The sequence below is a fragment of the Geospiza fortis genome, unplaced genomic scaffold (assembly GCF_000277835.1).
Source record: "Geospiza fortis unplaced genomic scaffold, GeoFor_1.0 scaffold381, whole genome shotgun sequence".
Taxonomy (NCBI): domain Eukaryota; kingdom Metazoa; phylum Chordata; class Aves; order Passeriformes; family Thraupidae; genus Geospiza; species Geospiza fortis.
In genome coordinates, this window is record NW_005054348.1 from 4,265,336 (window position 1) to 4,280,362 (window position 15,027).

Sequence of the window (15,027 nt, forward strand, 5' to 3'; positions counted from 1 at the left end):
TATTTCAATATTACTTTCTAACATTTATTTTAGGACAAGACCAGAGTTGTGTCTCCTATTATTGATGTAATTAATATGGACAACTTCCAGTACGTGGGGGCGTCAGCTGATTTAAAAGGCGGTATGTACCTGTACTGGAATACAGACTTTAAAAAACCCATCAAGAATCAAAGCTCATAATCACTGCAGTTGTGGAATGGGCAATTAACATACTGTTCTTCCCTTTCCTAGATCTAGTTTCAAGTTCCATAGGTCACTTGCTTCTTGGCTTGGATTTTAATTGGCCTTACTGTTCTCTGCTTTAGAAGTTCATCTTTATTATACTAATTCTTGTAAGTTTATGCTGCCTTTTACCAATATGCAAGACTTGCTCCAAGGTTTGTAGGGTTGTGTAAATGTGTCAGAAAAAGCTAATAGCCAGAGCTTATGGTTCTCTTTTTAGATAACAAAGGCTTTAATTGCTCACTAGTTTAGAAGCCCATCCACAATGCAGTGTCTATGAGGTTTTTTTCAAGATGCTGGTTTGCTTAAAAAATTAAACTCTTCTGAATAAGCAGAAGGCTTTGGAATGTGTTTAAAAAAATAAATGTTTGTTAGCCATGATCTGTAATTGTGAAAACACTCACATGTGACTATGAAAATTTGTAGTATTTATACCTTTGCCATTGAAAATATCCCCAGTTAAACGGAGAAGTACTACAATTTCAATATGGCTAGGTAGTGTAAAGTATTGACAGCAAATAGCAAGAAGAATTTTGAAGCCCTAAATAAGAATAAATAAAAAAATTATTCTCATCTTCTTTCTCAAAGAGGGATAGGGCAACTACATGCTAAACTCCTTACTTATCACAGATTTTTAAAACTTCTTTAAGTGCTAACAAAAATCTAATATTTAAAATAGTTGTTCTCTACCCACTTATCCCCCTTTTTCAACTATTATTTGTAAATAATTGTTCCTACAACCCTGGAAACACAACTGTCTGCATAAAAGGTCTAAAATGAGCCACAATATAAAAATTAGAGTGCTGTTCTCAGAGTGTCCTGTCTTTTTCTGAATGGATTTCCTGAAGTGAGGAAGGAAAAAACAGTTTCCAATCTATTATTTTAGATTCTAGTCTCTGACTGGTCACCTAGGTTGTTGCAGTGAACTAAAATAAAAGCAATATTTTCATAATGTTGCATATGCTCCAGTGATCTGGAGGTGAGAGGTTCTATGTCCTTTTAATTAATGTTTTGAAATGACACCTATGGTGCATATATTCACAGTATGCTAATGTATAATTCTGTGCTATTGTATGTGCCAGCATTATTAAACCTTAAGGCCCTTACCCAATCTATTCATTAAATATTAACTACAGAAATCTCTATACCATTGTGTGGCTTTTATTGTTGTCTGCAGGAGCAGTAGGAGGAATTCTTTATTGAAGCCTTAGATCAGGTTGCTGCTGGGTTCATGCTAAATTCTTCCCAAGTTAAGTGGGAGAGGATTGAGAGATTGTTTCATTACTACTGGCCTTCATGCTTTATCTTTTAGTTTATGTTACCTAATTTGTTCATTTATCTGTTATTTTTTAGTACTAATTTTTTTCCTTGTGTACACGGAAAGAGATTGGGTTTTTCATTTTTTAAGGTGCATGAATCCTACATACTTATGATTGAGGAGTGAGAAACTGTCTTTTTTGACCTTAATGGAAATTTTGCACCTACTAGTGTGCCAAGCTATTTGAGGGTCAGTTGAAATATAAATAATATATTTGTCAGTTCCCAAAAGACAGATTGCCATGTTAGAAGCGCTACAGCATTTGGCACCACAGGACACTTTCACTGGGGCCAAGTCTAAACATGGAAACCGAACTATGCTTTCAACCTTAGGTACAGTGTCTGTGTGGCTGAAGCATGGAGAGCTGAAACAGCTGGGACAGCATTTGTGCCTGCTCTGTCTTAAAAGGACTTAATCACCCAAGACAAGCAACCTAGCAAATGGTACACACTTTTTTCAAGTGTGTACAAGTCTGAAGTAATTCCCAAGTCTGGCCAAAACTAAATCCGTACATTTAATGTTACAGGTTCTTTATTTGGTTGGTTTTTTTGTTTTGTGTTTTTTTTGAGGGGGGGTTTCTGAAATTGTTTATGCCACCCTGAGAAACACCACAATTACTGGAACAAGCTGTAGTTAACTGAGAGCTAATAATTTAGAGTGTGCCTGTGATGCAGTTTACACTGGATAGAGTTTCATACTGGATATGCACTGTGTTTAAAAATACTCCTTTTACAGAGTTACTGATACTATCTCATTGAGTGCAGATTTTTCCCGGAGTCTGTGAAAATGGAGACGGAAAAGCAGTTTTGAATGGGCAGAGGCTTTATACACTTGTTCAGTTTGTGAGAGAGCTGTGTTCCAAAAGAGACCCCTTGTGTTCACTGGAGTACACAGTAACTGTGTCTCTCTCTGCTGCTGCTGCAGAACAGGGCGTTTTTCAACTTCTCCCAGATGCAAGTAATTTTGCTGGCTATCTAGGATGAATTGTGGCTTTTTAACTGCATGGAATTATTGGAACTCATTTTACTCTTCATGCTGGAGGCTTTGCAGTACTGTGGGTTGGAGCCATTTTTCAGTTTTGCTACTTGGAGTTTTGGAGTAGTTTGACAGTCTTTCATTTTTACAGTGCAATGCTTCATGAAATACTCAGACATGGAGAGAAGGAGCTGCCATGCATGCTATAAAGACTGTTCAGGGTAATTTCTGTATTGTGTGTGATAAGTATCTCGTGAGTTAAAGTGAAAACTGTGGAGTTTTTAACTTCCTACATCAGTCACTGCTATGCACCTTTACGGATGCAGACAGGCAGTTTGTAGGGCTGTAATTGTTGCCTGTTTACATTAGCTTTTTTCTCCACTTCCCTGCAAAGCAATTGCTTTATCTTTATGCTGAAGAATGAAAACTATTGACATCTGTGCACCAGAAATCTGGAAATCATTCATTACATGACCTCATAGGATCTAAATGTGTTTGGCAGCAGGCAGAGTGTACAAGGCTGATTTGCTAGGTGTACTGGGAGAGGGCTATGGGTCTTGTGCAGTTTTTTAATAGATGTTCATGACTGTGAGCATAACCCAGCACAAAAACTGTTCTGAAAGTGTTTCCTATAGGAATTTTGTCCTATACCAGCTCTGTATCATTGCCTGAAAGAGATAATTTAGTGGCTCTAATGTAGAAAGCTACTATAGGTGACCTATTGATCTTGTCTGTTCTAGTGATCTTTGTGCTTCTGTCCTTAGCTCACGACAGGCCCAGACCAGTTGTTGCTGTGTGTTCACACTTACATGTATATGCATAAGGAAAGTAAGATTTTGGTGCTCTAACACTTGCCTCAGGTTTAAACAATGATGCCTTTAGAAACACAATGTTTTTAAAGTATGAAGTTAAATGAATGTTGACCAGATAAGTGGAACCTACGTAACAAGTTATGACCTTCATGATGGAAAGCTCTTGCTGGTAGAGTACCTCCAAGAATACTGCATAAAGCCTGTGTAAATGTAAATATGAGATCACTGCTAAAGAGTGGAAAGGCGGTTATTCAGTAAAGATTTTTGGGAGCATTTGTAATGGCTGGAAGATCATCATATGATATTTGATGTAAGGAAGCCACTTGAGTTTCCCACTTTGTGAAATAGATGAAGACAAGAAATCCGAAGTTATTTGGTGGTTTTGATTTACTCTCTTTTCTTTACCTTTCATCTGGACTTCTTATTTGTTTTCTACTCAGAATTTTGCACAAGTTTAAATTCTTCATTTTAATTACGGTTCCTGAAGTTTTTAGTGAACATTGTTACTACAAGTCGAATGATGACCACAATAATTTTAACATCCTACTTTTCTTCTTGAAGGCTTTGACTGGAATCTTGTATTCAAGTGGGATTACATGACCCCAGAGCAAAGAAGAGCACGACAAGGAAATCCAGTTGCTCCCATAAAGTATGTCTGTACCACCATTTCTCAGATTGTAGTTTGCAATTAAGCAAAGTTAGAAATCATTTTCTTGGAGTCTGAAAGAATATCTTCACTGTATCTTACATCAAAATTTAAATTTCATTCATGTATATGGAGGATTATGAGATTCTCAGAAATAAATGGTATTTAAAAAATCATTTAAAACACACTAGTTAATTGTTTACCCTTAAGGAAAAGTAGATGTCACTCTGTTTAAAGTCAGTGTGTTTTGAGGCCTAAAAATACTGCATCAGTTTTAATGTTTTTTGTTGGCACAAATCGCCACCCTTAAAGTAAGTGACTTGTGAGCCAAGTGGAGATTTGGAAGCTGCCTCAGAAGGTGGTAATGGCCATAGAAATGTCCCATAGGAATGTGTGGAAACAACATTTGAAGTGATAGATGCAAAATAAGTTCCATTCAAAAACATTGCCAGTTTTTTCAAGAAAGTATTAATCTTGATGTACAAATTATAGTTACCCGCACGTTCATGGTTCTGTAACTAATTTAATTTTTCTTTTTTCTTTAGGACACCCATGATAGCTGGTGGATTATTTGTGATGGACAAATCCTATTTTGAAGAACTAGGGAAGTATGACATGATGATGGATGTTTGGGGTGGAGAAAACCTAGGTATGTGTATTATTTACCTTCTGAACAACCTTGAAAAAAAAAACAGGTTTCATAATTTCCTTTATTGTCAAGGAGTCGTGGTTTTCCTGATTTTGTGCAAAGAGGGTTAAAACCAGCATTTAAATTTCATACATTTTATTGGCAAAATCCAAAACGTTTATTTCAATGAAAGAATTAAAACAAATGAAAAATTATATGCTAAATTTGAGGGAATAACAGTATTAGCTCATTGAGCAGTTACTTTTTTTGTAATGGAAGTTGGTTAGTAAAAAAATTGCAGGCTGTAGATAGGCAATTAAATATAATAATGTTTAAATGCTGACAGTTGAAGGCATGTTTTAAGATGTTGCTTAATTTAATCATGAAAAGTGGAATGCAGGAGAATTAATTTAATATTACTACATACACCTTAATAAATCAATTAATTTAGCTGACTGAAGAATTATCTGTTTCTGAACTTTGCCAGTAGTATTCTGCCTGGCATCTAAACTTAGTGAATTTTGTAGTTTTATACCCCTTCTTTAGCTCTATGAGATATTAATGGTTGAGAAGGCATTTTTTCTGTAGCTCCTTATTTTCAGATGTTGACACAAGTGAGGTTTAGGCAAGAGGGAGGAGGGGCTGAGAGAACTTGTGCTTTAGCCATTCTCCTTTGACCTGGTGGTTAAATCTGGCTTTAGTAGGTTTTTCTGGCTGTTTGCATTACAGCATTGTGCAAAGGTTTTCTCTAGTTAAGGCCAGTATACTTGGTTTAAAACAATAAATATTTGAAAGGAAGAGAATTTTACACCTCCTCAAGAATTCCAGTTTGTCATTAGTTTAGTTTTTGAGGTAGAGATGCATCTCAGACATTGCAAGTAGTGCGTTTTAGGAACACTTCTAAGCATAGAAGCTTCTCTACTGCACATGCTAGCTGCAAAATCCTGAAATACCTTGAACTTGTAAAAACCCACGAGTATTTTGAGTTACTGAAATCTGCATATGCATTAAACATATGCTGGGCCTACAAGCAAATGTCTGCTGTGTGGAGACATGGTAACAAAGTGTTCAGTGCTGCTGTAATGCACGGAAAAGTTGGAAGTGGCATTCCTACAGTCCTCTCTCTCTGACCATCCTGGGCAGTACTCAAAGAAACCCTACGGGTATTTTGAGCAGTTACATTCCATGTTTCTGTTGTCTTGCTATTTTGACTATATATTGCTAAATTGTATTTATGTAAACATAATAATTTTTCATTTTTTAAATGTCCTGTAAAGTCATTGGATGAATTTAATGCAGCAATACTATTTTCACTCTGAAAACCGCTTTTGCCACTCGAGCACTTAAATATTTGATTAGTTACAAGTGTGTTCTTGAGCTACTGAGTTTTTTCCTGAGCACTTAGCAACTACTTTTATGCATTGATAATTGAGGCTTTGATAGCAGGAAAGGGCACAAGCAACAGCTTCTCTCTCAAGGATGCCAAGAGATGTTTGGCTCCTCCTGCTCTATTCCGTTCCTCCCCCTCCATGGGAAGAAAAAGATGGAGACTTAGGGGTGCCTGAAAAGCAGGCAGAAGGCAGCTAATGGTTTCTTCCTAGTTGTTAGACTAATTGAAGATGAGTAAAAGTCACATGGCATATGATTTAATTGGCAATAAATGACACATGCAGCAGATAACTGGAAATCTGTGATGTGCAGTTTAAAATTCAATGTGCACACTTGTCAGGCCTCTTTACTCTCAAGTATAGCTCTGCATCAGGGGCTTGGTGTTACATGCAAATAAATGCTAAATGGACTAGCAAAATAATTCTGCACATCATATTCATTTATAATAGCTAGCATTTTTCCTTCAAGCATGTACAGAGCAGCTGTTACGAGGTTTTGTTCACATGTCAGTATCAATTTGACAAATTTTAAGATGAGCCTGCAGTATTTTCTCTAAATTGCCCAAATTACCATGAAGATAGGTACATTCTCAGACTGCTGCTAAATGTAACTGGTAATGCATGTGTGCTGTACAAAAAGTGGATCAAGTTTAGTTCAATCTCTTTTCCAACTCAAAAACTTAAATTCTCAGTGTGTTTATGATGCTTTTGATTAGCTTAGGAGAATCAGAGTATACCAGACAACTGGGTGGACCATGAGAAGATTTGGGTCTAATTAGAAAACTTAGGCTTTTCTTACTAGTTTTCCTAAAATTAGGGAATGAGTAAGACATTCTTTGTCTACTATATTGATGACACACTTTAATAAAAAGAACAGATCTGTTACAGAAATGTAACTTGATCTCATAAAGAATTTTTGATGTGCTGCTTATGCCTTTTCATTTAAAAACTATGTCCACTGAACTTGCTGTGGTTGTAACATTTCCTACTGTTTGAGTATAACAAAAGAGATGTCTTAAAGGAGTTTGTGGGGTTGTTTTGAGTTTTAGCTGCTGTATATTCTTTTTTCTTTTTCATGCAGGCTTTAGAAGCCATGTTGGTGCAAATAAGAATTAGTTTGCTTCTCCCTGTATTCTAGTCCTTTGCTGTGTTTCCCACTGAGCTATTTTGCGTAATGCTCACATTTTTTGATATTCTTCACAATCTAAGGTGCTGGAAGGTGTACAAAATTGAAAAATTAGTTTTGCCCATTGTCTTATGTGAATGCTGTCAAAGACGATGTTGTCATTCAAGTTTTTGGAGTATGATCTATCTATAGCTTGAGCTATGTTGACTGTCTAGGATTCATCAATATGGCCATCAAGAAGAAAGGCATTTAACTTGCACTGTCAACAGCTGAAATCACAGCATCTCTTTTTATTTACTTTTAATTTTTTTCTAAATTTTCCCTGGACATGGAATGAAGATGACATGTTCTCTAACTTGTGGTTGTGGGAAAGTTGTCTCTCCAGGTGACTTCTGCCATCAGAAGTTGAAGTTGAGAAAAGTTTTAGACCTTCATGTCATCACTAGCTGGCTCAGATCATTAGTTTGGCTTAGAGGTGTACTGTCCATAACCTTCAATTTACAGAAGTTATGTTTTTATTTGGTCTATCCTCAAGTCAACATTGACTTGATATAATTCCTTCCACTGTTTGGGAGTGTTCGTTTATCTGCCGTAATAAGTTGACAGCTCAAATCTATTGGTTATTTTAGTTTGCCTTGTTTTCACTTATCTTCAGTTATTCTATTTTCAGCTGAAAATTTTTGTTATAAACTAGGTCATTAATTTATTTGTTAAATGTGCCTACTCTTGTTTGCTGTTCAGATAAAGCACATATACCTAACTCACTGGCAAATTGCAGCAGGATTTATGGATTTGGGCAATACTGGTAACTTCAGATAAGAGAAGATACACATTTTGCTTCCAAGATAGTATGTTTATTTCTGCTGAGCTTGCAGAATCATAAATGCTTTAGATATATGCCTTTGTTTATCCTACAACTTATAAAAAACTGTCTCTCTTGATCTTCTCAACAACAATCACTAAAAGCCTTCTCTGTAAATATAATACAAAATAACAGTAGTATATGATGTTGGTCTTTCATTCCTGTTTTTATTTCAGAGATCTCATTCAGAGTTTGGCAATGTGGTGGGAGCCTAGAGATCATCCCTTGCAGCAGAGTGGGTCACGTGTTCCGCAAACAGCATCCCTACACGTTTACCGGCGGGGGCGGTACTGTGTTTGCAAGGTGAGTGCTGAACAGCAATGGTTTGGGTTTCCTCAGATGGTCAGCAGGTGGCAGTAATTTCCTTTTAAGGATCTCATCTTTAGAAAAATGTGCAATATTATCTATCATGATAAAATATCAATTAAAAAGAAACTAATGACTTTGAGTCAGTTATGTAGGTTGAGAGAAGAACCTGTGAGCTGAAAGAGGGAAACTTCTCATGGACACAGACTGAGAATCTGGAAAATAAGGAAATGCTTAGCTTGGCATTTCATCAATATTGTGTGTATCTGATTTTAAAGAAGGCTTTATTTTCAAAACAGTCATAAAACTTCATTTTGTAGAAACAGTTTCATTGTTCACAAAAAGCCACAATACACTAAGTTATGAATATGCTTTGCTTGCTTTTCATTAACACATGATCAGCATGTGAGATGCAAATGATTATGGAGACTGAATTTCAGTATTTATGCCAGTCTGTTGGCAACTTGGTTCTCTATATTTGCCTTTTCTGTGCAATGTTTAAAAATGCATTTTCTATAGACCTAAGAAATTGCAGTTTTAAAGGCTTAGATTAATAGGCCTGTTAATTTTCCTGTTGGTACCCATGCATAGCAGTAGCTGAACTACTGAGCTGTCTCCTCAGTTTCTCTTCTATAAAGTGCTGTGAACAACATGTTCATAGTGGTTTTGACTTAATATGGAGGAAAGTATTGCGTGAATGTACTGAGGGCATTTTGATCAAGGCTGTATCAGTTGTAGCTGAAGAATCACTGTAGATTTTGGTTTAGAGACGTGAACTTGATGCTCAGGGAGCTGGAGAAGTACAAGTCTCAGCTAAAGATTCTGTTGGCTAAGAGCTGGAAATAAAATTGTTTATTTACACTTGAAGGGATGTGGAGCCCAAATTCTGTTTAACATGAAGCAACACAGAGTGCAGATGTACTTAAATTCATAAGAATGTTCTAAGCTGCTGATATTTTTGGACTTGTGATTCACTTTAGACTGAGGAATCTCCTTAGGGTGTAGTTCTTCCCTTCCATGCTGGTTATACCACCAAGGTGACTTTAATGAATTTAATATCTGCTAAAATAAAGTCACTGTCCTGGTTTTTTCAGTATAGTAGGCACTCTAGTATCTTTTTTCTTTTTTCCCATTCTTTGAGATATATATTTTATGCTGCAGTGAAAAATGAATAATAGTACTTATGTGAAAACAAAAGCTAGCAATGAAATGTCCTCAGTACATCGCATCTCTGTTCCAACATTTATAGTGTGCATCAGGAGAGTTGAAAGCTTTACCTTTTAAACTGCTTTGTGTAAGCTTAGGATGCAACTGGTGTAGTTTAATGAGGTTTTGAAATGACAGTGTCATAACAAGGAGCATGGTTAGTAAAAGTGAATAAATGTATGAATATACTGTGCAGTTTTCCCACTTCTGCAGCTTTTCCATCTTTGGGGTGTTGCCAAGATACTGCTTTTCTTGTGCTTTCTTGGATGTCAAACCAATATAATGGATGCCTTAAAATCAATTTTAGCAATGAGAGGTTAAGAAACCTTAGTAGTAGGATATCCTTGTAATACAGGTGTTTTAATACACATGTGTGTAGGACCATGGTGCCAAGAAACTTGGTGCATGGAATCTGTGCTGGTGGTGCAGTTGGGATGTGTTGGCTTATGCCATCGTCAGTCTCTTGGCTGTAGGCAGCTTGTTCTGGACTCTTCTCTTTTTAGCTGGCTAGTCAGTATGCACAGCCTTTTGGCAGCCCAAACAGGTTGGTAATTTTGGGTGAGAGACTGGGAGTCTTGTTTCATGGGAGGAGGGACCACATCACCGTGTCCTGGCCGTGTGATGTGGGCAGGACAGCTTGTGTGACCAGGGCTGCCTTAGCACTCCAGAGAGCCTTGCAGACCCAGTCTGCTCCAAGCAAAGCTGCCTCTGGTCTCTCAGTGCTCTGTTTCATTAACTGGCTCAACATTAAGTGTATCCCATGCTGTGTTCCTCAGCACCCTGAGTTCTTTAGGGCCTTGCTAGTTCAGGCAGTTCTCAGCATCTCCACAGTGCCCATATTCGTGTCGCCCAAAGCCTGAGCTGTTCTTCCTCCATGAGTTTGGGCCAGTGGGATACAGGCAGGCATTCTGGCCTTGAAAGTGCCTTTGGGGTTGTTAAACCCTGGCAAACAAAGTAGTTCCTCTCTTACCACCAAAATCTGTTTGGCCTCTGGGCAGCCAGGCTGGTTGCTGGGCAGACAGGGGGACTGAGTGACTGACACTCACACAGGCCTGAGAGACTGCAGGTGAAGATACATTCACATAGCTTCTAATCTGAATCTAGTAGGATTTTACTTACAAAAAATTTCTTTGCAAGAAAAAAATCAGTCCTCAAACAAAAAAATTATTCAGGTCTGTCTTGTGAAATTTTTATTCCCGACATCCTTTTTGCTCAGCAACCTACAAGCCTCCTCACTTAATCCTGATTATGTTTTGTCTTTTGAATTGGAAAATCATATTAAAGAAGTTATTGGCTTACTGAGTTCACTCCAGCTGCTTTAGGTGAACTTTCTGCCAAATGTAAAGTAAGCTTCAGAGCGTGGCAGTTGCAAGTGAAGTAAGACTTACTTTTCAAAGCATAAAATTATGAACAGTAGAAGTAAATGAGTTTTACATGGAAGCCAGGGGAGGGGAAAAGCCATTGGACCATGTTGCAATCCAAAAGGAAATGTTAAGACACCAATTACATAAATACAGGAATTTTAGTTAGAGATGTGTTTGATTAGAAGTAAAACATTTGGATTAGGATTTTTTCACATTTATTAGCATAATCAATCTGTCTCAAATTTTAAAGCATTTCCTCTTACCTCAGCTATAAAAGACTTGTTTGTTTCATAGCCTTAAGTATTGTGACAGCTTGTGTCTTTTTGGAACTTTGTGTGCTCTACTGGTAGGAATATGATGAAGAGTGAAAATATCTTACCTGTGTTAGCATATTTGTTTTCAGAAATGTCCAAGACATTTTTAAAATATTTCTAGTTGTTAAGATTTTCGTTTCCAATTAGTTTGCTTTATCCAGGTGAACACTCACTGAATTTGTCTTCTGTCAACTTACTGTTATAAAAAGATCAACCAAACATCAACCTAATAAATTCCACGAAGTTTTGAGAAAGAACTGAAAGATGTGTGTTAAATTCTAGATGAAAACCTGAAGCAGTGACAAGTGTGGAAAATATATAAATTTCATTATAAATGCATTGATTTCAGTTATGTTACTCCAATGGTTTTCTATTACTTGGGTCTTTTATAGGGAGTCTGCTGCCTGACTTGAGGCTACTGAGTGTGTAGTACTGGGAAGGGTTAAAATCAATCTGAGGAAAAATTGCGTGGTTTAATTGCACCTAGAGAAAATATAACCTATGTGCTTCATGTGATTGTCTCTAGAAATACACGCAGAGCAGCAGAAGTCTGGATGGATGAGTATAAAAACTTCTATTATGCAGCAGTGCCTTCAGCCAGGAATGTACCTTATGGCAAGTAAGTCACAAGTGATTCTTTGCCCTATTTAATTCTTCATGTCATAGCACCTTCTGAGGTGAAAGCAGTGCTAAATCTGATGTTGTCTCTAACATATATTTCTACAGTTCTACTGTTCTTGCGTTTTCTGTGTATTCCATAAAATACGTGAAGACAGCAGCCTGACTCCTTTTTTTCTCCTCTAGTATTCAAAGCCGAATGGAGCTCAGAAAGAGACTTAGCTGCAAACCCTTTAAGTGGTATCTTGAAAATGTTTATCCTGAGTTACGGTGAGTTTTGGCTGAAACAGAGTTCATATGGAGTTTTCTTTTTTGCCCTCCCCAGAAATCATTGATTTCTCTTCCTCCATCCTTGGATGTAAAGAATGTGTTTTACCTTTTCTGTGAACGCAATGCCTTATGCAGATTTATTTGCTTTTTTTATTAGTTCTGTTCCTAAAGAGTAATTTTTCCATAGTTAGCTGCTTTTTCTACTTATGGCAACTACAGCTGCACTATTTTAGAGAACAGTGTCCAAAGGGCTGAACTTACCTGAGCCTGGAGTTAATCTCCTACCCAAGCCATTTGCTCAAAAACACATATTCTGTATCCTGTTGTCACCCCTTTAAAGCTTTTGCCTATGCCTAAGCCCATGCCTAGCTAAGTGAGGACTGGATCTCGTTGCAGTACAAATGATGACATTCAGCAGACAAAAGGGCCTTGTGTGTTTGGCAGACAAGGGTAGATGTCTAAGGCTCTGAGAAGCTGAGTCTCCTATTCCTTCTTGTCTCCTTTTCTCTTGTCACTGAATAATCACTGGCTTCTGGGAAGGACTGAGAAGGGGAAAGGCTGAGGGATGACACTGCAAACAGTTTTTGTAACATGAACATCCTAACTAATGAGAAATCCTTGAAAAGAAATACTTATTGAAAGGATAGAAAGATTTTGGCTAAATAATCCATTAAAAAGTATGTTGGTCAGATCTGAGCCCACTAACTAGTCTGACTAGCCTGTCAAGCTAATACTGGTAGTGTAGTGGTGTAAGATATTGTGTGTATCTTGTAAGAATGCTTCAGGTTTTTTCCTGGGGCCACTTCATGTCAGTGGTGCTAAGTAACTGCTAGAGACAATCAGGCTTGAGATGCAAAAGCTGCACCAGCTATTACAGCCCCAGTGCAACATGTGCAGAACCATACATACTAATGTATGAGTCTCATAAAGCGGGATGGTACTGAGGAAGTAAGTTCTCCTTTATTTTCTCTTAAGAGTGCCAGAGGATAGTTGGTTTTGTTTAATCTGTGAGACAAAATGTCTCTCCTGGAAAATGTGCTACCATAAGCATTACTTACATGTATTGTTGTCTTGTTCTGTCATCCCTCATGTGCTCATTCTGCTGGGTTGAATTATTGTACTCATATTATAGTCTGGAGTTTTTAAAGGCTCTGATATGCCCTTGTTTTACTGTTCATCGTGAACTCATGGGCTCTACCCACAACTGGGCTTTGCTGAATGGACTTGCCTAGGTGTTTCCATGCTAGGAGTGTACTTATGTGCAACCATTAAAAAATAGATATCAGAAAAGCTTTGATTTTTTTTTTTTCAAATTCCTAACCCCTTTTTTAACATTTCAGTAAAAGCAGTCTGAGAAACAGGTAGTGTCCTGTTTCTGCCACAAGCTATGTTGCCTGAAAGGACAAAAGGACTTGGATGAGCTAATTAAGCTTTGAGTCACTTTAAATGATAAGCCATCTTTAATTTGATTTTTGTGCCGAGTTTGTATGTTCACCCTCCTTCTCTGGTACAAGTCTTCTGGTACTGTGTGTGTGGTAAGCTTGCAAGTTTACTCATGCTTGATCAATTCATTATTAGATAATTGCCTCCCCTCAAAAGATGATTGAGATTTTCAGATGATAGTCATCATTCATCCTTAACCTCTCATCTTAAAAATACTCTGAGTGTTTTTACAAACAAGGAGTTTCAAAAACAAAAAAACAAAACAACTAGGAAAAACCTGCCAAACAAACCCTGAACTGAATCAAGCAGATATTTCTGGTTTTGTTTTAGGGTACCTGATCATCAAGATATAGCCTTTGGGGCTTTGCAGCAGGGTACCAATTGCCTTGACACTTTGGGCCATTTTGCAGATGGAGTGGTTGGAGTTTATGAATGTCATAATGCCGGGGGAAACCAGGTCTGTACGCCATTAATTTTGCTTTCTACAGTAAGTCTTGAACAAAAGAAAGAAAGTGAAGCTTACCTTTTAAACTCAAGCAGTTACTGTGTATTGGTGAAAGATGAACCCAAACCAGCACATCAGTTGTTGTTGCAGATGGGCTAAAAAGCTTCTCCCTCAAATATAATTTTGTGTTTTCAGGATTAGAATCTGAGCCCAGAGATTCATTCACTGAGCATCACATTATCCCCTTCCTTTGTCACTTTTGCACTAGAGGCCATAGCTTCCTTCTCAGGGGTTTTGTACTTGCATAGAAAGCTTTTTTCCAGTGAAATGTTGTGTTTGATTTTTTGGGAGCAATTTTTACTTAAGAAAATATTTGGGTTGCATTAAGCATATAGCCTAAGATAGCAAAATAAAAGAATGCTTTGCTGTGCTGCACTGTTAGTCATTTACAGTTTGCAATAGTGGAGTATAAAAAAAATCTGTCATAAATCCCCATTTGGCTCTTCTAGAAAACAGCAGTGCCTAAATGTTCACTCACAGTAAGGGGAGTGTTTTAACAAATCCTTTCTAATGCTACTCCTAAACTAATTGTAAATGTGTCAGATCTTTAAATGAGAGCATTAATTATTTCAAAGAATCTATTTATGCAGTTGTGACTTAGTTATCATTCATGAAATACACACAGAGGTTCTCACTGCTTTGTGTGCTGCTTTGTCACTAAATCCTTGTCAGATTAAACCTGACTTTAAATCAAATGTAATATTCATGTGTCAAGTACAGCTGTTAAAATAGAAGCCTGACCAATTAAAAACTACTCTTGAATGAGTGTCAGAAGTTTGCTCTAATTTAAATTAGAAGGGGAAAAACCTAAAATAAGATGAAACCTAAAATGAAGTAATTTCCTGGAAGATGTATGATGACAATTCATTCAAATCAACATGTGAGAAATGCCTCCTTTCCCTATCATTAAAGAGAATTTATCTGTGGAGGCTTTTTCCATTACCTTTATGAAAGTACCCTCATATTTTCAGAAACCACAGTGGGGTTTTTGGGAGAAAGGGTAAACATGTCACAATTGCCTTGG

The 15,027-nt window shown here is 37.2% G+C and overlaps 1 protein-coding gene across 1 annotated transcript in view; it reads left to right on the forward strand.

The window, feature by feature from the left end:
• Nucleotides 1-15,027, forward strand: part of GALNT2 (polypeptide N-acetylgalactosaminyltransferase 2) — a 74,383-nt gene that overhangs the window by 54,861 nt on the left and 4,495 nt on the right. The window contains exons 8-14 of the mRNA XM_031058780.1: nt 34-121; nt 3,889-3,976; nt 4,519-4,622; nt 8,154-8,280; nt 11,694-11,786; nt 11,972-12,055; nt 13,829-13,955. Coding sequence (XP_030914640.1) covers nt 34-121; nt 3,889-3,976; nt 4,519-4,622; nt 8,154-8,280; nt 11,694-11,786; nt 11,972-12,055; nt 13,829-13,955 — 711 coding nt within the window. The remainder of the gene's footprint in view (nt 1-33; nt 122-3,888; nt 3,977-4,518; nt 4,623-8,153; nt 8,281-11,693; nt 11,787-11,971; nt 12,056-13,828; nt 13,956-15,027) is intronic.